The sequence below is a fragment of the Ambystoma mexicanum genome, chromosome 13, assembly GCF_040938575.1.
Source record: "Ambystoma mexicanum isolate Mex_15411 chromosome 13, UKY_AmexF1_1, whole genome shotgun sequence".
Lineage (NCBI taxonomy): Eukaryota > Metazoa > Chordata > Amphibia > Caudata > Ambystomatidae > Ambystoma > Ambystoma mexicanum.
This window is the reverse complement of record NC_090938.1, coordinates 784675511-784697599: the sequence shown is the minus strand read 5'-3', so window position 1 is coordinate 784697599 and position 22089 is coordinate 784675511. Positions and strand designations below refer to the sequence as shown.

The 22089-nt window shown below is 48.0% G+C and overlaps 1 protein-coding gene across 2 annotated transcripts in view; it reads right to left on the bottom strand.

The window, feature by feature from the left end:
- Positions 1–436: 436 nt before the first annotated feature.
- Positions 437–22089, bottom strand: part of LOC138521957 (uncharacterized) — a 101733-nt gene continuing 80080 nt past the window's right edge. For both annotated transcript variants that reach the window (XM_069635142.1, XM_069635141.1), the window contains 3 exons: positions 15676–15779; positions 14129–14330; positions 437–1378 (listed from right to left, as the gene is read on the bottom strand). In XM_069635142.1, coding sequence (XP_069491243.1) covers positions 1245–1378; positions 14129–14330; positions 15676–15779 — 440 coding nt within the window. In that variant the 3' untranslated portion in view covers positions 437–1244. The remainder of the gene's footprint in view (positions 1379–14128; positions 14331–15675; positions 15780–22089) is intronic.

Sequence of the window (22089 nt, the reverse complement as noted above, 5' to 3'; positions counted from 1 at the left end):
GGTATATCAGCATTTGGATCAAGTATGACAACATTTGAATCAGGTAGATCAGCCAGCATTTGGATCAGGTATATCAGCATTTGGATCGGGTGTATCGCCAGAATTGGAATGGGTGGATCCGCCAGTAGCACTTGGGAGCAGAATTGTTTTAGCAGTAATGGCAGTTTTGGTAACAGGGTAAAGCACATACATTGACAGTCACAGGTCTGCTAGCAGGCGTAACGAGGGGTGCATTATCGACATTAGAGGCAGGTGTAACAACAGTATTCAAATGGGTGGGTGTGGTAGCAGCATTTAGCAAACTTGCAGGATTTCCGAAAAAGTAATACAGGGGTATGTATACTCAAGCCTTTGGTGAGTCAAAGGAAAGTCCTAACATTAGTAAGCATTTTAGTACCGAACATGGAACACACAATATCTGCAAGAACAAGCATGATGAAGGTTAAAGTAGCACCCCCTTTATTACATTAAAAAAAACACTATCCAGACGCAGAAAGGGTTCAAAGTTGAGCCCAGCAACAGGTCAAAATGAGGAGTAGCATCAACACACTGTTTTTTTCCTTCAGGATTTTGGTTAGTACTGCTACTTTTAACAAATAAATAAAAGTGAACATTCAGACTCAAAGGTAATTATATTCATACCATAATAATAGGAAGCACAAACCTGTATAGCTATACTCGACTACAGACAACATTAGGGGACGATGACTTGGGAGGGCAGCATCATTTTCAGAACACTGCACAGTTTTCTGTAGAGACAGTACTAGGCTCTTAGGTTCAACAGTTCCAAGATTAAGTATTTTTTTTTAAGTTAGCATTTTCCTCTATTGGCTAGAGGATCGGTTAGGTTTTTTTCTATAAAAAATAAATAACATTTCTTGCATTAAACACGCATTGTATGATGTGAGTATCCGATGTACAAAGTCAAGATCTGCAGACCAGAAGTAAATGGTTTTCTGTTGGACTCCTTTTTGCCCACCTAATAGGCTGTACTTGGCATGAGAAGCAGAGTGTGTCTTCTTGTGTCCATGGTTGTCAACAAGCAGTATGTCTCGGTCTGGTTTCCAGGCCTCGATTCAGTCTCAGGAAGAAAGCTCCACAAAATGCATATAGGCGGGCAAGGTGGGACTGTGATGGGAAGTGGAGTCAGTGCGAAAGGTCCATATTATCCGCCGTTAATCGGCTGAATCCCCCCTGCATCCAGGTTTTCCCCAATCCATCCCAGGCTACCACAGAATTCTTGGTCACGCCAATAGTGATCGGCTCTTGGAGTGCAGGAGTCGAGATGGAGCCCGCAGGCAGCCAAGCTTGTTTCGAAGTGAGTTCTTTATCACTGCACTACTACTGGGCTGGTACTGCTCCTGGCTAATTGCGTAGGCTAAGGGGAGAGAAAGAAAAAAAAAAAGGAAAGGTACATCTGAGAGATTCACACACAAAAACAAGACTAATGACTGCCAAACCTCTGGAGCTTCTAGTTGATCATGCCTCGTCAATCTCATCTTACAGAAAGTAGCAGCCAACCCACACCAAGGAGTCAACAAGGCAAAACTCTACCTCTGAAACTCCGGTCAAAGCCCTGCTTGATACCAGTTAATTCCAAACTTCTCTTGCCTCCCCTAAGGTAGTGGCAAGAGTCTATCTGCTGGCCAATGTTACAACATCTCCTGGCTTTGTCATTGCAAGGCCACCCCATACCCCGTACAGTGCATGTGCAAAGCACTCTGCGTGCCAAGGCTTGCACGATACTGTAAAGCCAATTGATTGCAGTCCTATTAATGTGTGATACAGGTGCACGTCAGCAATACCTGTACAATTCTTCTAGCATTCACCTTTTTGGGCCTCGCTTAATGTCGACAAGTTGCCCTGCTTTACTCGCCTTTTCCTCCTTTGACATTCTTCCCTGCACCCACTCTTCCCCTACCACACAGCCCCGGTCTCAATACATAATGCTTCCTAATCAAGCGCCCGGCCATGCAGAGTCACCATGTACCCAAGCGCCTCAATCCTGTCTCAACAACCCACCTTGCGCATGAAAGCATGTATGGAGAACAGTGTGTTTTTTGACCCTCCTCGGGTGGCTCCCCGAGGGTCGCCAACGCTACGCTGTCACCAGGTGAGCTTGGGGGCGTCACTCTCCCAGGTGTCTATTTTAGCACTTTGCCACCATTCCGTATCAGGCTGTGGGTGTTAAGAGACTGTGTGGTTGTCGAGGTTTGGGATTCATGTGGGTCAGTTCAGGTGTACAAAGCACAGCAGAATAAGGAAGTAAGCATACGGTGAGCCAATACTCAACGCAGGGACTCTCATAATTCTAGTTATACAGCCAGTCTTCCATCTTAGGAGTCCCTATACTTGGCGAGAACCTTCCCCCAATAGGATGGTGTCTCCCCTAACATGTAGGGACCAAAACTGCACATTAACAACTCACTTTTGCTTCCACTATAGTGCCGAATATTAAGTTGGAAACTCAGGAGTTAGTATTTTCTATGGGTAGGGTGAACAGGTAGGCTAAGAGTAGCTTTAGAAACAAATCAAAAGGGAATCAAGCTTCAATGTTCTCCCCATCGAGAGATGGCAGAGCACTCACTAATAGGTGCAGTGTGGGAAACAGTGACAGAAGGGCAAAAACAAAAAAAAGCAGGTACATATTTGCAGAAGCTACAAGCTTGATACCAGGGGGGAGAGAGAGCAAAAGAGAGATATATATATTACATATATACACACATATACATACATACATACATACATACATACATACATACTGGTGGCAAGGAGGTGAAGAGAATGGTCACAATACTCTGAATACGAAAAAGAGAATGGGGTAAAAAACACTGAAGATGGTAAAAACACACATCGAAGCCTGCCCCCTACTTCCACCCACAGCTCCATGGTTCAGTTCAGCTCAGTGGTTCCGGCAGAGGAGTGCCACGGGAAGGAGCTCCAATATAAGTAAAGCCTGATCTGAAAATGAGCGCTATGGTAAAATGCATCTTTAATTTACACACAAGTTATTCGGTGTAGGGAAGTATGGTGAGGAACCCGAGGGCATCCTCACTTCTTTTCCCCCAGAATCCTCCTCTCAGGAGGCCTGGGAAAGGCCATTGTGTTTGGATCCCCGACCCTGGAGGTGGATATGTGAGGGAGGATCACCTGGGAGGAGGGAACTTAGGGAAGAGTACGTCCTTAGGTGAGACATGGTATCCCCATTCCGTTTCTAAAACAAACCTTCTATCCCTCAAGCCTTCATAGGCTGTCAGCCCTTTCCCTATTTTTCCATCCCCAATGTCCCCCAGAATTATCACCTCAACACTGGGACGAGGAAGAGACCAACTAGGAGGACACATCCTCATTTAGGTGAGAGAAACCCATATTCACCTTGTGTTGTTAATGCAGACCCACATCAATCAAGACGAGTAGGAGACAGCACAGACTAATGCACACTTCATTTTCAAACCTCCCCAAATACCAGTTTGGTACTGAGACGAAGAAGAGGGCTAAGGAAGTATACCGTTGGAATAGCCAGGCATGTCCAGCTAATCGGTTTCATGAAGATCAGGCAATTGAACCGAATGACCCACACCTGTGGGCCTTTGACAACCCCCATAGGTATAAGAAGCCTGGCTGCACAGCAAGAGGGGCAGCACGGAAAGGAACCCAGTGGTGGGTTGCCAACACGAGCAGGAGAGAAACTGGCTTGAGAGTGTGAGAGGCGAAAGCTGGGAGCATAGTCGAGGGACGCCGTGGCATGCCACGAGAGGGTCTGGAAGGCCTATCAACCCTTCGAGACACTCCAGCGGCTGCAGAAGGCCAAAAGCGCAAACAGTGCTCTCTCCGGTCTCGGAGACACAGGAAGCCAGACCGCAGTGCCAGAAACAGCAAAGGAAGCTGCCATACGGAGCCGGTGAGTGATACAAGGGAAACACTCATACCAGGGCGCTCTGGGAGCTGGAAATACTCATTCTTAACTACAGATTGAATATTATAAGCACTTTTGGAATGCAGAAACAAGTGCTTTCGGAAAAGCGAACAAACTGAAAGTGATGAGCAATTTTGAATGCTGCATAAAGCAGAAGCAAGTTCTGAGTACTTATGAATGGAAACAAGGTGGTACAGGGGAAAGACACTACGGAGTGAATTGTGTTGACTGTCAGGTACAGGTGTGTCAGAGGTTGACTATCCCTGAGGGTTGAAGGGGCTTTCCTGGGCCCTTTTAATTCTGGACTTAAACAGAATGAGAAATATCTATTTGCATATCAGTTATTTCAAATATCTCTGGTTTCGGCCTTAACTATTGTTTTCTGGGTAGGGCAACTATCCTGCGCAGTGATTGGTCCTAGTCAGAATAAAGGCTGTGTACCAAACATTCTAAACTGACTTTCACACCCTGCCTACCATCAAATCCATCCCATACCACACAATTACTAACAAACTCCCAACTAAATCACTGGCTATAACATGCCCCGTTGAGCATACACCCCACCTGCTACCAGCCACTAAGTCTGTCCTACCTTATCCTGAGCCCAACAGAACCTGCACGGATAACGCTGCCATCAACCATACAAGAACTACCTCCCACCCAGCCATAGATAGGCTCTGCTCTTTTGTCGCCAATGACGTAAAGCACTTATACACTACCAACCTATCCCCAAACCCCACCAACTGTACTAAGTTCGCCAAATATTAGCCCTGCCAATATGGGTATTTGGACTCCTGGAATAAACGTTGCCTGCATAGATTCTAATGCTGAAAGCCGTTTGGCTTACAATATCCACCTAGCTAACCCTACCCTCCACCCCCCCAAATGCATGATGATGGACAGAATCATGTGTGCAAAAAATACTACTAGTACTGCATGATGCCTTAGGCCCTGCAGGAAAGGAAACGTTGCTCTCATTGCCTGTGATACCATGACCAGCATTGCATATAACGATCCTGCAAAAAAGATCACTACCATTACCTGTGATGTCCTAGACCCTGCCATGAATGCTGCTACCACAGGACTCAAACCCTTAACAAATGTATCCCCATAGTCAGAAATTCTCACCCATCGGAAATAAAAGTCTGGAAAGCATTTCTGCAGTACAGGACGAAACCATCCCAGATACCCTCACCATGCACGCGCCCCTCCCTCGGCACCACACTGAGTGCTACTAAACTCCACACACCACCAGATTCCCACATCGCAATAGCCCCACAAGACAGCGACACCCTCTGCACCCAAAATCGGCTGCGCACCCCCTCAAAACTCACCCTTACGCTGTGCCCTCCTCAACACAAGATCGATCACGGCCCACCACATGAAATCTTCGACCTTATCACGGCCGAGGACCTAGACATCCAGGCTGTGACAGAGACTTGGCTATCCCCTACAGTGGGCCCAACTCTCTTCATCGCTGTGCCCACGGGCCTGGTGCGATAGGGCAGAAAAAAAAAAAAAAAAAAAAAAAAAGGAGGAGTTGCAGTCTTAAAGACTCCCTCTCATTTTACTCAACCAACCTAACAACGATCCCCAACTGCGAATCCCTTTCAGCCAAGCTCAAATGCTCACAAAACAGAGTCACCCTAGATCTGATATATCAGCCATCTGGTCCCATTGCATCTTTTGAAGACCACCTTACCCATCTAATTACCACCAACCTTAAATCCTCTATGCAACTCTTGGTACGAAGCGACCTGGGCTTTAATGACCCTAACGACACAGACGCTACAGCCATAGCCACTTCCTTGTCTGCTCTTAGCTGTAACCAAACCATCACATCTGCTACACACTCGCATGGCCGTATCCTCGACTGGGTACTAGATCACAATTTTAACATCTCCATCCTAATTAATAGACCATGCCCTTGGTCAGACCACAACACTATCAGATTCACCATACCTATCTTTAGCAAACTTACCAAACCAGCCTTTTTCCCGAGCACCATCACGGCCCGCATCTCATGCAACCTGACTAGCGCAAACATTATTCCACTCATCAACTCACATCTCCCCGCCACACAAGACCCCACAGCCCTTGTGGACCACTATAACTCTCTGCTCCTCAAGACCATCAACCACCTCACAAAGCAAAGAAGCCCAAGAATCCAACCCATCGTAACTCATGGTTCACGCCGGAACTCCAAACCACACGTGCCGCAAAGAGAATGGCTGAAGCCATCTGGCATAAAAATCCCACTCCTACCAATAAATTGTTGCACCAATACAAACAGCTGATCCTTACATTCATATCCTCCACTTACAACAAAAGAATCGCTAAAGCAGCATCCATTTCACGAGAGCTTTTCTCTATCCTCCGCGAGTTAGAAACCGCCCCTCTCATCGCTGGATGCCATCCTGAAAGATAATGCATGGTGTAACAAAATCCAAAACACCTTCATAGGCAAAATCACGCAGCTACAATCTAAAACGCAAGTCACCATACCAACGGCCTGCCCACATACAAACAAACACATACCCTGCCCTACTCGGGATGACATCCAGTTGTTCACATTGCAACCCATCAACACTGACCTTGCAAACATCATCGCTGGTCTTAAGCCATCCAGCTGTAAGCGGAACCCATTCCCTGCATGTCTGGTCAAAGAATGTACAGAACCTCTACTCCCTCTCATCGTCGCGATCATCAACTCCTCCTTCACATCCTGCCCCGTCCCACTGTCACTCAAGTAATCCTGGATCTCACTGCTTCTGAAAAAAACCTACCCTCGGCCCAGCCCGCCCTTCCTCCTCAAAATTATGGACAGAGTGGCCCATTTACAAATACAAGCGTTCCTTGAACAACATCACATTTTAGGCTCCCGCCAGTCAGGCTTCCGTCCCAAGCATGGGACTTAAACAGACCTCCTTGACCTAAAAAACAGCTTGACAACGCCAACGCCTCTGGTACCCTCTCCCTACTCCTTGACCTCTAGGCAGCATTTGACCTCGTAGATCACAAGATCCTCCGTCAAGCCCTCACCTCTGCTGCCCATTTCTCCCCTGAAGCCACCAAATGGATTGCCTCATTCCTGTCTAACAGATCTTACAGATTTTTTGCAGGTGAAGCCACTGCGCTCTCCCACATCAAACTCCTGCAGAGTACCACAAGGCTCATGTGTGTCCCCTACCCTGTACAACGTGTACACCAAGCCACTGTTCGATCATCTTGACGCCCAGCGTAGCTCATATACAAATTACGCAGACAACACCCAAATTCTTATCCCCCCCATACTGGTGACCATCAGACAGACACTTCCAGAATCAATCTAATCTACAGGACCATCTGATCATGGATGGCCGAACAAAGCCTCTGCCTCAAAGACGATAAAAGCTTGCACTAGCTTTTCCAAGCCAGAGCAGGAGGGGTTAGTTTCAGCACCGCAGCCCCCCACCCTGTGAAAGTCTTTACCTCCACACTTAAGAAATTAGCCCTCCAAACCAGCATTCAAGCAACTGTTGAAAACTTGGCTGTTGAATAAGTATGACTAACACTTTAAGCATGAACTATTTCCTACTTTGCCTGTACTACTTCTTACTAACTCAAAGATCTCAAAAAAGGTAGCGGGCGCTCCTCTCCAGAAATAACATGGCATGATAACCTGTTCTTAGATGAGAGTTTGCAGCACACGCTTTTTGCACACTGTACCTTTCACAGATGAGAAATATCCATTTGCATATCAGTCTTTGTCCTGCTCAAAGATCTGTAATGTTTTTACTCTAGTAGCCTGTACAAACCGCTGCGATATCTGTGGGTCTGATCGTTACACAAAGGTCAAAACAATTAAAACTGTTAAGAACTACTACAGATGCCAGCTAGTTACATTATACGTCAAGTCCTTCGCTTCTCTGCCTCTCGGGCATACTGTTGCTGCCTCTCACTACCTGCTTCACAGCGTTTTTGCTCCATCTGTCCTTTCCTTTGCTACTCCGTTTCCCATCTCTCACTTTCAGAAGTTCTGCCTCTCACCCTTAAGTGTTGCTAATGCCACGTTTTGAGGTCTGTTGCTCCGTCACTCTGCCTCTCCCATTTCTGCATTCTATTATTGCTGTTTCCCTCCTACATTGTGCTGGATCAGTTGATATAGAATTATATCTGTTTTTTTAAAATGTTCTCTGTTGTGGTTGCTACTCCTTTTGATTAGATTTCTTGCACTGCCTCAAGTTATTGGCCTGCCTTTCTCTAGTCTAGATATTCTATTTCCAGCTTCCCCCGTCTGCGGTTATCTGAGTCTTCTTATTTTACTGTCTCTATATGTCTCTTTTGCTCTGCTTCTATGATATACCAATTATAACGCGCCTGTACACAAGTGATTCTAGACGCGACAAGACAAGAAGGGGGAAACAACGGAGGGAAGAACAACGATCTTACTAGGCCTTGTGTCATTCAGATTGTGCAGGGAAGAGGGAGGGGAATAGTGCCGGGAAAGGGGGGGGGGAAATCATGGGAGTGCAGGTAACTCAATAAGTGCAGCCAGCGGGTGGCTCGTAAGTGCAAAGAGAAGGGACTTGGGGTTGCAGGTACAGACCCTTAAGTGCTGGGGGAGCCCGGAAACAGTGCAAGGGCGACTGGATGTGCAGGATCCTGGGCCAGAGTTCAGAGGGTTTCCAGGTGACCAGTGCGCAGAGCAGTCAGCGACATCAGCAGGGGAGAGGAAGAGAAAGCAGAAGCAAAAAGGAGGGTCTTGAGTTGCTTCCGTAACCAGAGGTGATTCTGCTCAAGTTTGAGAGATGCAGGGAGACTGTTCCACAGGGGGCCCCCAGCCCAGCCGAGAAGAGAGAGATCTGCCCCCAACTAGTAGTTTCAATTCAATCAGGTGGTGATCAGACCATGGGACTGGGCTGATGAGAGATATGTCAATGGTCAAGTTGGCTGTAAGTATCCAGTCGAGGGGCGTCCTTTCATGTGGGTAGGGGCATAGACAAATTGTTAGAAGTTCATGTCATGCAGGGCTTGGACAACAGTGGTAGCTTTATGATCAGTGGGATCATGGAAACCCAGATTGAAGTCACCTAAAGGTATGCATTTGGTGGCTGGTTTGAGGAAGGGAGTTGAGGAGGAGTTGTTCAGAGTCAGGTGAGCTGGAGGTATTAGGCTGACGGTAGAGCAGGAGGATGGTGAAAGAAGTCTGGGGATCAGTCTTAAGTAATAGTGGTTCATTTACCTCAGTAGGAGGCAGAGGAATGGAGCGGATATGAAGGTCAGATTTCTACATGATGGAGACTCTGCCACCAATGGCATTAGCACAGTCGGTTCTGTGGATCGAGTAGTTGGGCGAGGGGGTTAGCATCGCTGAGCATAGGGCCCAAGCCCACTATGTAGCCAAGATTCCTTGATGGCTAGTAGGTCAATTTGGTCGTCGATGAGGTCATGAGCTTCTTAGCGTGAGCGCCCAGGGATCTGATGCTGATAAGGGCGCAATTAAGGAGGAGGCACTGGGATGGCATGTGGACATATGGTAGGGGGGGTGGGGTGGCGGGTTGTCCAGATGGTGGTGTTTGCGAGGTCTGGCTGGTCTGGCTGGATAGCCGAAGCAATCAGAGGTGGGCTGCGATAGGGTAGGATTGCTGTTGGAGACCAATATGGTGCTGGGGCGTTCTAGAGCTCATGTGGTGTAATCTTAGTGCTTCTGAGGATGGGGTTAGGGGGGAGTGTACATGTGTTTAGGTCTGGGGTGCAAGTCTTTCGAGGGACAGAGCAGGTGGCTGGGCACTCACAGACTTGGGTAGCATGGGTGGCATGACACTCATGGGCTTAGTTAGCGCAGGAGGCAGGGCATTCATGGGCTTGGGTAGTGCAGGAGACAGGGCACTGGGCTTGGGTATTTAGGCACTTATACAGGAAGTAAATACTGTTTCAAAGTGGCCACAGGGGAAACAGGGAGGGGGACAAGGGATGAGAAACAAATTACAATACATAAAAATAAATAATTACAGTGGGGAGGGGAAAACGAACCTACTGTGTCTTGTGAGTGTTCAGAATGTGCAAGTGCAGAAGGGGGAGGGAATGGGATAGGTGCTGGGGTGCTCATGGGTGAGCAACAGGTGAAGTGCAATGGAAGGTAAGTGCGATCCTCAGAGGATGGAGGGTGAACTGAGGCAAGTGCTGAGGATAGACAAAAGCTGGGGTGATTTGGTGTGGGAGGTCAGGGCCCTGAGGATGCATAAGGGCCATGAACACCAATCAAGCAACTGTGAGCTTAGCAAATGAGAGAGGGGGGGGGGTAAGGAAGAGGTGAAGAGGAAGGTATGGAGGATCTTCTGGAATTTAAGAAAGTCCTGCTCAAGATGAAGCGGGAGGGGGGGCTGTTCCAGAGAAGGGAGCCAGCTGAAGAAAGATTGACCACCCGCCCTCTGCTTAGCGAAACACTTTACACACAAGAAGTTGGTGCCTGAAGAGCACAGAGGTCTGGAGGGGGAATATTTAGTGAGAAAGAGTTGAAGATAGAGTGCCCCCGGCCCCAGATGGCATTGTGGATGATACAGCGGGATTTGAATTTAATCTTTGAAGCAACTGAAGACTTTGGAGAGCAGGAGAGATGCGGTCCCTAGGTTTGAGGCCAAGGATAAGTCTTGCTGCCCTATTCTGGATTAGTTGGAGAGGGTCGCAGAGTGGAAGAAGGTAGATTCAGGAGGAGGCTATTGCAATAGTCAACCCTAGAGATAACGACGGCCTGGGTAACATTGAGCCTCTGGGGGAAGGTGAGAAAAGGTAGAAATCCTTTGAGAAAGAAGAGCTGAAAGTGGGACTTATTGGCAAATTCCTGAGTCTGAGGGAGGAAGGAGAGCGAGGAGTCGAAGAGGACTCTTGAGGTTTCTGGCTTCCGAAGAGGGAGACTGGGGAGAGCCCATGGAACGATGTCAGAGTGAAGGGAAGGAGTAGGGTGCAGGGGTACCAATAGGAAGGATCTCGGTTTTGCTGGCATTGAGGCAGAGATCATTGGAAGTGCACCAGGCCTGGATGGCAGAAAGGCAGTCAGGGATGAAGGAAGGTACAAAGGAATCAGCAGGCAGTTTGAAGAAGAGGTGTGTGTTGTCAGCGTAACACTGTAAGTTTGGGCAGAATGAGGCGATGAGGTGTGCCAGCAGAGTAAGGTAGTTGTTAAAAAGCCAAGGCGAGAGAATAGCGCTCTGGGGGATGCCAAAGGTGGAGAGGGAGGAAGGAGAGGAGAGGGAGCCCATGATGAATTAGGAGGAGCGGCCAGTAAGAAAGGAGTTCAGCCAGTCCAGTGCCGCTCTGAGCTACCAAGGGTGTCATTGAGCCTTTGAAGGAGGATGGAGTGGTTAACTGTGTCAAATGCAGAGGATAGATCAAGAAGGATGAGGACAGCATAGAGTTAGAATCCAGGGATGCAAGCAGTTCTTCACGGGTGTTCAAAAGAGCAGTTTCCATGCGTCTGGATCCTCAGAATCCAGACTGATGGTCATGGAGACCGCCAACAAGTTTGCTGTGGGAGTTGAACTGGGACAGGGCCAACTTCTACAGCAGTTTCCCCAGGAAGGGAGTGATGAGATGGGGCAGTAGTTGGCTGGACAGGAGGGGTCTGTTTCTTTAGGAGGGGGCACACAAGGGAGTGCTTGAGGGGGGAGGGGAAAGAGCCAGTAGCAAAGGAGTGGTTACAGAGATCAGCGAGTGAAGAGGTGAGATAGGAAATGTTGTCCTTGATGGTTCTGGATGAGCAAAGGGAAACCTGTTTGGAAGAGACCTTCTTGGAGCGGACAACTCTGGTGACTTCTTTCGGAGAAACAGGGGCGGAAGAGGAGAAGGATGGTGAGTGGCAAAGGGAGGCCGGGGGGTAAGGGATGGGTTGGGAGAGTGTGACAAGGCTGTTCAGGATGTCCTGAGTTTTAGTGGCAAGTGCATTATAGAGGGTCTGAGAAGGAGCAGGGGAGGAGGATACTGCGGAAGGCTTGGCAAGTTCTCTGAAGATTTTGAAAAGTTCAGCTATGTTGTTGGCCCTTTTCTTAGCACGGATAGAGAGTCTGTATTGCCTTTGGAGCAGGTGACAGGCCAGTTTGTCAGAGGGTGAGCCTGAGGATTGCCACTTCCGTTCTGCAGCTCTACACTTTTGTTTCAAGTTTGCGAGTTCGGAGTCGTACCAAGAGTTGCGCTTAGAGGCAGGCTTCAGGTGGATCCTCATGACTGGGGCAAGCCTGTCAAGGGTGTTGGTGTTGGATAGGTAGAGGTTGCTGAGGGCAGAGTCATTGGTAGCATCTGAGTTGGATGGGCAAGGGGGGATGAAGGTGGAGAAGGCAGCAGCTGACACTCGTTTTACCAGGCTCTCAAAGGACGAGTAGAGCCGAGTGGGTAAAATGGAAGAAGGAACCCACTCAGGGAAGATTAAGTTAACCACGGTGAGGGGGACGGGTAGCACAGGAGGCAGGGCACTCATGGACTTGGGTAGCATGGGTGGCAGGGACCCAGTGCAGCTTAGTGGGCGAGTTGCTTGCAGGCCTGGCAGGGCGAGTTTGCCTAAGAGTGGGGTAGGAAGTGTGGGATGTTAGACTGGGGGAAGAGTATAGCTCAGGGCAGGACGGGGGAGGGCCGGATATGTGGGTCTGTGGGCAGATCTCCTACATCGCTAAAGGTGGTCAGGGCTGTAGGGGGTACCTAAAGGAGATGAGCAGAGCAGTTGGGCCACAAGTAGCGGCTAACAGGTTGCTGGGGCGCATATTGTTATTGGGTAAAACACCCATTGCATAATCCTGGGGTCAGGTACACAGAACATTGTAATCAGAAGGTGCATACAAGGCAGTGCCTTCAGTCAAAACACATTACTTTGTAGTCAGGTAGGGCATATTTCAGGCAAGCATATGGAGCGGCACACATGGCAGTGTTGTGAGGTGGGGCACACATGGCAGTGACATCTAGCGAGGCATACATCGCTTTGTAGTGAAGTGGAGCATGTAACAAGCCAACAATTGGTGTGGCACGCACGGCGATATCATGGGGTGAGGCGCCCAAAACAGAAACCTCAGGCGAGTCATGCAACAATATAGAGGTAGAATCAGGTGCATTTGGAGCCCCAAATGATATGCAAGGTTTAAAGGCATATATTTATGGTTACATCGCACGATCAGCTGATAAGGATTTCGGGAGGGGTCGGGGGGGGGTTTAGGGGATGCTGGGGTGAAGGAATGCAAGCAGTAGCGAGAGGGCATATGACGGGTATGTTTAAGGGTAGATAAGGTTGCTTCTGAGCAAGATAAGGTTGCTTCTGGTCAGTGTGGTGACTTGATATGCACCACTGGGAGTACGCAATGCTGAAGAGTGCAGCGGTGTAAGGGCAGGTCAGGCAATGGACCGGACTGATTAATGCTGTGTGTGCAGCCGAGAGAAGAGGGGGTTAGAACAGTGTGTGTTAACGGGCAGACACATCGTGAGTGGCGGAGGGGGCAGGTTCTGTGGTAGGGGTGAAACAAGGAGGCTGGATGCAGGGGGTGAGGCTGAGATAAAGCGGACAGACAGAGGCTTGTATAAATCAGCATGGGACTTCCCTATGTCAGGGACCACGCATAATGAATGAGTGTCCAAGTATAATGAAGATGAAGCTTGGTAGTACGCATCGACAAGCCACAAATTGGATAGTTGTCAGACACTTTTTTTAGTCTCTTGTGAAGGAGGAGACAAATGTTTACTCTTGAAATTGTATTTACTCGCCAATTCTAAAAATAGGGAGTAACAAATACTCTGACTCCAAAATCCTACCTGGAGCACTGGGCAATGCACATTGTTTCATGACACATCTTAAACAGATACTTACCAGTTTAATCATTTCCAATACATTTGTTTGACCAGATCAGAGGTACCCATCACCATAAATATTCATATTTACAAAACATTGTCTAATCATGCTTTGTGAACATCATGGAGCAACATTAAGTGCTTTAAGGCTATTTGGTATGTAGAGTGCAACATTCTTTCGCTGCATATTGGAGAACTGGAGAGCATGTGTTGCCAAACCACTTCTGTTCATCTCTGAGCCCTGTTCTCTACATTTTGTTTTGTGGCCTTTATCTATGTGAACCACAAGTCGCAGCCAGAATGGCAGTTTTGCAGAGGTGGCCGCTACCTGAGCTCTACAAGGCACTCTGTTTTAGGTATGCTTAATGATGGACAACACAGCCATGTTTCCAGTCCCAGCCCACTTACCTACAATGGTGCCCACCACCCTTGGGTTCAGGCACTGAAGGCCATTCTCTCCAGAGAGGTTGCTCTTTGCTTGCTCGTCGCGTGTGAAGAAGACATCCAGAAGGAGCCGGGCCAAAGCGGTTTGGCTGCGGGCACTGGAGCGGGCTAGTGTGAGCTGGCTCTCATACAGGTACAGGCCAGTGCCTAGCACAAGCTCGATCATCTAGCCAAAGGAGAAAAAAAAAAAGGTTCCTCAGCGAACAAAGAAGGAAAGACATAAGTTCAGCAAAATCAACAAAATCTGACACATCAAGACCATGAGGTGGGTGTTGCTTGCACCAACCAACGGCCACTTAACCAAGGCCATACATTAAAGTAAATCATGGCATAGGGAAAGAAGTGCACTGGAAATGCTGTACTCCCCGCTGTCCCTCCTATCCTCGATAGCAGCCTCCCTTCCTCACACAAAACACTGGTTTGTGCGAAACTTCACACAGAGATTGATAAGAGACCACCTTCATCCAGCTGTTAGACATTCCTTAATCTAAATGACAGAGCAGAGCACCTTCGACAGATTACTCGTCGGACTGGTTATATCAATGGACTTGAATAGTTACACACAGAAAAATGGGGTGGAAATTGCAACATCAAAATGATGTCCATGGACACCATTTAACAAACAGACGAGCCCTTAATTGGGAATGCTGTAGATCAGAGCTCACCAAAAGTAACATAACAAACAGCCACTATCCCTTCACATGAAAAAGGGTGCAACTTCCAAGTGAACAGCAGATGCAAAATCCTTCATATTCTAGTGGAAGGTTTGCGTCTTCATGCAACAAGCTTCCAGGACCGGTCGTCTCCTTGCCTTCTCGGAGAATGCGTAGTAGTTACGTTTCGTCTGCAGTAGTCAATACATCCACACCTAGGGTAAGCCCCCTAAAAGGGCTCCCTGTAACTAGTCTGCGACGTCTAATATAAGGATGCAGTCACCAGATCTTCTGATGTATCCTTGACGAGGACACACATGCAGGACCCCATGAGGCTTGACATCAACTGGCCGGATTCACAGAACATTGCTGGCCAGCTGAGAAAAGCCTAGAACCTGAAATTTGACCAGAAAAGGGCAAATGGTTCCTTCCACAATGTGGAAAAAACACTGCAAGCACCGGAGTAATTTGAGCCTCTTGCCGGCAGCATGTTTGGGGCCGTGATTTAACAGATTCAACCTTTACAATCTGTTCAGTCACAAACCCGCAAAATTCACAAGCTTTACCTGCAAAAGCAGATTAAGAGTTCTGCTCCACAGCGCAGCTTTAATGGCAGTATTTTCATACATGTGCAATTAGATACCTGCTTTCACATTGACAATTCTGAAAAAGTACTACACCCAATACCTTTTTGTATGAAAGACACAATCTGGTTTGTGGGTAAATCAACGATTTCCTTCTTGCCAGATGAAATCCGTTTATACAGAGCAATTTGTTGCAGTGACCCCCTAAAGGAGCAAGCTTCCATGTGTCCCCATGCAGGACCCAGATGGTTAGAGGATAAAACGCCTCACTCACCCCATGGCTCAATGGCAGTGCCGGGTCTTCATACAGCCCTGCTTTCGGCCGAGGAACCCCATCATTTAGCTCCTGATGATGCCTCCGGTTCTGGTCTGCATAGGCTAAGAAAGAAACGGAGGAGTCAGATTTGGTCATGGTGCGTGCTTCTGTATTTGGGGCTGAAAGCAGAGACCCTGCCGATGACTCTGCATGCGGAGGAGAACCCTTAGATGCTGACAGATTTAGACTAAAAGAGGGCTAATTCACTTTGCCCATAGACTGCCATTGCTGCTTATTTTAAGAGGAAATAAGTAGCAATCCAAGCAAAGTAGTAATATGTTTACCCCAATAATATACATATCGCGCGTCTCCCTTCTAATTAGGGAAGTTTGCCATGACTGGGGTAGGTCCCGTTCGTTGAATGGCTCAGGATCTCTGCAGCCACACAGATGGCTGGGGTCTACACCCCAGCCCACCAATCACCCAAGGTGTGAGACACAGACACACAGACAGACACACACACACACACACACACACACCCCCCCCCCCCCGTCTCCCTCCACCGTCCCCTCCGCCGGCCTGTATGAAATTCAAAATGGTGTCTGGCCTCTATATGGCTTTGGGCCAGCCCCCCGTGCTCCCTCCTAACCAGTATCATATGGCCCAATCAGGTAAAAAGCACCAGCTCGATTGGTGAAATCTGTTCACTTGAAGTCCTTATTCAATCCATATTCAAGAGGTATCTTGCCAGCTAGCCATACCTCTCCCAACTCCCAAAGAACCCAAGTGGTGACCCAAACAAGCCATAATTTGACAGACCATTCCCTCTCCATCTCTACCGTTCTACAATCCTTGAGGGTGTGGTCTACAACTACATAGAGGTACACTCACTTGTTGAGCATCCCTCCCTCCAATCTGGTTTCTGCTCCAAATACTCAGATCACGCTCATCCGAGTCGCCCACTCTCTTACCACTGCCCACAACACTCAATGTTCCTCCATGCTCATTCTTATAGAACCCTCTACTGCCTCAACACTGCAGATCATTCCTCCCACCTCTTGCTCCCCTGGGCTTTGAGGACAGTGCCTTGACTGGGCTTCTGCTCATCTCTGAATGCTAATTCTCCATCTCATGGGATTCCAGCACCTCATCTCTGACACCCCTGACTGGAGTGTTCAAAGATCAGTCTGAGGTCTACACCTATTCACCCTTTTCACCACTTCCCTCTGCGGTATCCCTACATATCCCCACCAAAAATATTTCCATACATATGGTTGTTTGTCTCACCATAGGCGATATTTTTGTGGGGGATAATTTATAGGAGCGGGGGGTATCCCCCGCAGGGTCCATGGCTCAATATTGCCGCAAACATGGCGATATTTTTGTATCGCAATATTTTTGCGGGGATATTAACACATGGAACCGCCTCAACAAACTCATTCATATCACTGGTTTGCTGGTGATACTCAGCTATTCTTCACCCCTGCAATTTCTGAACACATAACAATTGCCTAGCCGCCATCTGCAACTTTATGCTAAACTGAAGTAATCTTTCCCCTACTTCAAAAACCAACCCTTCTCCGATCTCTTTCCCTCAAGACCTCCTTGCCCAGTCACTCATAGTTCGTAACCTTGGGGCCTGAAACTCGAGGAGTCCATCATGGGCACTGACACCACAGCCGGACTAAACCTCCTAAACATTAGAAAAACCTGCACACGCCACTGTTGTGAGATACAAAGTGCCATATTTGCATATTAGAGCCTTAGATGGCTGCATTAACAGCTACAACCAATAGATTATTCAAAGTATGTGCTAAATGCTGAAAGAAATGTGGTGGTAGTTCCCACATTAAGCATTAGTGAGCTACAAGGAATATGCAGGCCTAGGAGGGGTGGAAGGTTACATTATGCATTGTGCATAGAGAGGCCCCAGTTTAGTAGCTAATAGAGACTTGTATTTGAGTGTTTGGAGCATTATATCACCTATATAGCGCTTAGATAGCCAATCTTTGAAGCACTACAGACACTAGCTAGCATAGTGCAGGCCTGGTAACGCTTGCTCACTAGGGGTTAATTGATTTCAGCTTCTCCTAGAATATTTGTCTTTGCAACCGTGGCTCTGCCAGGCTTTGTAAACATACCTTCTTTCTCTGAGAAAGCCTGGTACTGCCTTCCCCACGCTGATAAGACATTCCAGTGCTTTCGCGGACAGGGCTCCAAGGGAGGGGTACGAGCACGGAGCATCTCAGAGAGAGCTAGGTTTTTCCAGGGGCAAACATTTTGCACGACAAAGGTTCTGGAACTGTGCATCATGCTGATTGACGGCACGAGAGCACAAAAGGTGCCAGCATCCAGAACTAGGTGGGAGATTCATCCGCGGACCGAGCGTGCCCGGAACATGATGAGGCTCTTTGCGGCACCTTGCAGCGCTGTTATCTGAAGGAGTGGGGCTGGCAGCAGTTAGCTTAAGATGACCAGGGTCTCCTAGCACCGATTAATGATGCCATCTCAAGGGGCGTAAGACTGTGTTTCTCTAAGTTTTTGTGGTTTCTCTAATGAGCTTTGTAATCTTCTCTAACTTGAATTCCAAATTGCTGCTAAATTTACTTTTCTGTTATATTATGCTTTGTGTCTAATAAATGCTAAATTTATACTGAAGGTGTCATTTCTCACGCATGAGTTCATTGCTCAGCACGTGTGGACCTGCAAGTGGGTAATTTATCCTAATAAGGGCTGGTCTCAGGGAGCATTTACCACTTTTCAAGACAACCACAACAAAACAAAACAAAAATAATATATCCACTCTTGTGGAAAGTTTACTACGCAACCCTATCCCTATAGTCTTTTGATACTCTCAAAAAGGCACACAACTTTGTGCCATGCCACCATTTCAGCCTACCCAGATTCACCCCCATCTCTGTCTACAGTTACCATGTTGGAGGGAGCTCCATGCAAAAATCATGTTATTAGTTTAGGGAGAGTTAAAAGTGAAACGTTAAATGTTAAGGTTTCGCAAACCCCACGCCACTGGACTAAGGAACCCCCAAAGGAATCCGGCACAGCTAGAAGGGATAAAGAAAGGGGCAAGATCCTGGGTCTGAAAAGAAGCAATGGCAACGGAAAAAGGATACAATCTCGCATAAAAGCGCCTGACCTGGGACATAAATGGGCACAGCAATAAAACGAAGAGGGGCCTGGTTGCCAGGTTCCTCAGCAGATAAAAGGCGGACATAGTGATGCTGCAGGAAACTCACGATAGGAACAGTGTGCGCCTTTCTGGGGAGGACATTGTAGAACGTGGTACAGCATGCAGGGTATTACAGTGGATCAAGTGGGGTAGCCAAAATGATTCAACGCACACAGCCCCTAAAGATTTCTACAGTTAAAAAAGGGACACAGGGGAGGTATGTCCTGGTCACTGGCGAATTGTAGGATGAATCAGTAGCCATATTAAACACATATCTTCTGCCTCCACTGCAGGGCGCTATGCTGCACACGATACAATCACTACTGACAAACCACAGGGCGGACATAATAGTGGTGGGAGGAGAATTCAATGACACCATGCAACCCGAAAAAGATAGATCCACACGTCGAGAGGCCAGACTCCACAAGGAGAGCTCAAAACATCTGTACAGGAGACGGGGACGAGAGGCATTTGGCGGGAGCTCCATCCCACTAAGGTGGGACACTCCGTTCATTCAAACGCTGACAAGTCGTTATCCCGTTTAGACTATTTTTGTTTCTGCGCAATTATTGGGAGAGTGATGGCGACGGAGTATCTACTGACCGGTAGTTCAGACCATGCACCTAAATATATACATATGAGAGACTTGCAGGAAAGGCCCTGAAGGGGGAAACGATTTGGAGACTAAAAGCCTACTACATCAATGATCCCAAAATTATTGATAGGCTAGAGGAAGGGATGGAAGAATACTTCAGGTTGACGGTCGAAGCCACAACACCATTTGGGAGGCATATAAGACGGTAATAAGCGTGCAAGCAATAGAACAACACGGAAGGGAGAGACAGGATCAACTACCTGAAATGGAAAGAGAAATTGGGAGAAAGGAGGAAAACCATATAAAAGGGACAATACGTAAGTGTAGAAGGAAACTGATAAAAGCAACGGCCTGATACAAGACAGTGGCTACAGACTAGGCTAAGTGAGCCTTTTGGAACAAGAAAGCAACACTATATGAGCCGGGAGAGAAGTCAGGAAACATGCTGGAAAAGGGAGAGGAAGGGTCCAGATGGGTAAGAGAGATAATCAATATGGATAATGAGAGCTGTAGGAGGGGAGATAAGATTGAAAGAGCATTCTCTGCCTACGCCCCAAGACTATGGAACCTCCTCGCAGTCAGCATCAGACTCGCCCTCATGCTCCTACAATTCAGAAAAGAACTCGAGATCCACCTCTTCTAGGAGTCTCTCCTCCTCAACACCTAGGCCATCACATCGCCCCCGCGACACTTTACTCACTAGATGCGGTTTGCCTCTCCTCCCCGTCACAATGTACAGCTGTACCCTTCTCCGTTCCACTCTGTATCCTACCCCCCCACCCTCTGCTGCTGTACATCGGTTCCGTTACCTCTGAAAAGCTCTCAGTTATGCATCAGTTCTGTTGTATACCTCCGTAAAGCGCCCTGTCGCTTCACGAAGCTAGGTGCATTCTCAATAAATAACATAATAACTTTCCCAGTACTACCAAGAACTATACAGGGACAGGGGAGGCCCCAGCATGGAGTGCAGACCGCTTCCTAACTGAGGCCAGTGATCACCCCGGCAGTGGCTGCCATTGGAGGCAGAGCGGCCAAGAGGGTGGCGAGACCTGCAGAGCCTTGGCCCAAACTGTACGACATCGCATTGGGACCCCCGGCAAGACTACTCCTGGGAGGGATCTGTGAAGGCTAACAAGGGACAGACTCCTGCCCAACGACTTGATCCACCAGCGCCTTGTCAAGCGTTCGGTTCATCGCACCATCACCTCTCCAGCATTGCCTATCCTACCAGCGACGTTTTCTACTGAAAGGCAAGTACGTCGCGTGTGGACTGTAGCCTCACTGTTTTGTGCACGGACATCTCTGGGCCCCCTGTAGACTCCCTCACATACGCTAGCCAACCACTGAGGACCTGAGCGTGCTTGCCTCATCTCCTGCTGGAAGGTGCACTTTATTTACTCTGCTAGCTTAACAGCTCTATGTTCAGGCCTCCTCGGTGTGATTATAGACGGAAGACTGGGAGGCCATTGGCTGCGTGTGACCTAACTGGTACCCCTACAGACTATTTGGGGTTTCAGGCCCTGCTGTGCGAGTAGCTCTTGCAGCCCTTCCTTTTGATGCAGTGGATGGGCACTGTGCGCTATACAGTACTTACAGCAAGTCGATGGTGGCGAGCTGCGTTTCTTTGCTTACATTTATTTTTGTGTGGACTGGCTACAGTCGTGACGAATGGGCAGCTGGTCTCCCGCACCGAAGACAATACTGAGTCGTCTCCCCTGGCTAAGGAGCGCAGTCTCCTCGATCATTCAGAGTAGTGCCTGTTCTTACTGAACATATAAATCTTTACTTTGAGTTGAATGTGGGATCTGTCTCCAGTGCTGGAACACTATGGGAGGCCTTCAAGGGGTAGATCTGTGGCATTGCTATGGCTATTAAGTTTGGGGTTCTTAAAGCCATTAGGAGGGATATCGTCGATAGTGAAGTCACTCTTCGCAATCTAGAGCCACGACATTCTGCTCACCCCCCCCCCCCCCTCAGCTCCGCTATCATAGGTAAAAGAAGCACTGGACAACTTTAGAGGCAAAGCAGAAAGGGAACGCAAGCCACAGTGACGAATTATGGGGCGGATGAAAGGCTCGCCAAGCAGATGGTGGCCACTCTATACCGCAAATCACAATCCTTGTATATACACTGATAGAGGTCAATAAAGGTATTTGAACTCTTCTATATGGATCTATAATTGAATAAAGATACCTGTTCCGAAACAGATTGATGGATTCCTGGAAGACTTACCCCTCATGCAGTTATAGTCAGAGGCCCGTGCCTAATTCGAACCCCGTTTCCCAAAAGGAAATCTGTCGAGCGACTGACTCTTTGCCTACTGGAAAGGCACCTGGCACAGACGGCTTGTCAGCTGAATTTTACAAGCATTTTAAAGCTCCCCTTGCACCCTACCTACACATGGTATGGGAGGAAACTTGAGAGACCCGTAGACTACCCAACACATGCGTGAGGTTATTACAGTACTACTAAAACCTGATAAACCCCCAGAGCAATGCGGCTCATACCGTCCGCTTTCCTTAATAAATACGGACATTACGATTTCTGCCACGGTCCTCGCTCTCATCCGATGCCTTATATGCCCTACATCATTCATCCTGATCAATCTGGATTTACCTCTAGGCGCTCTACTGCACTTAACCTGCATCGC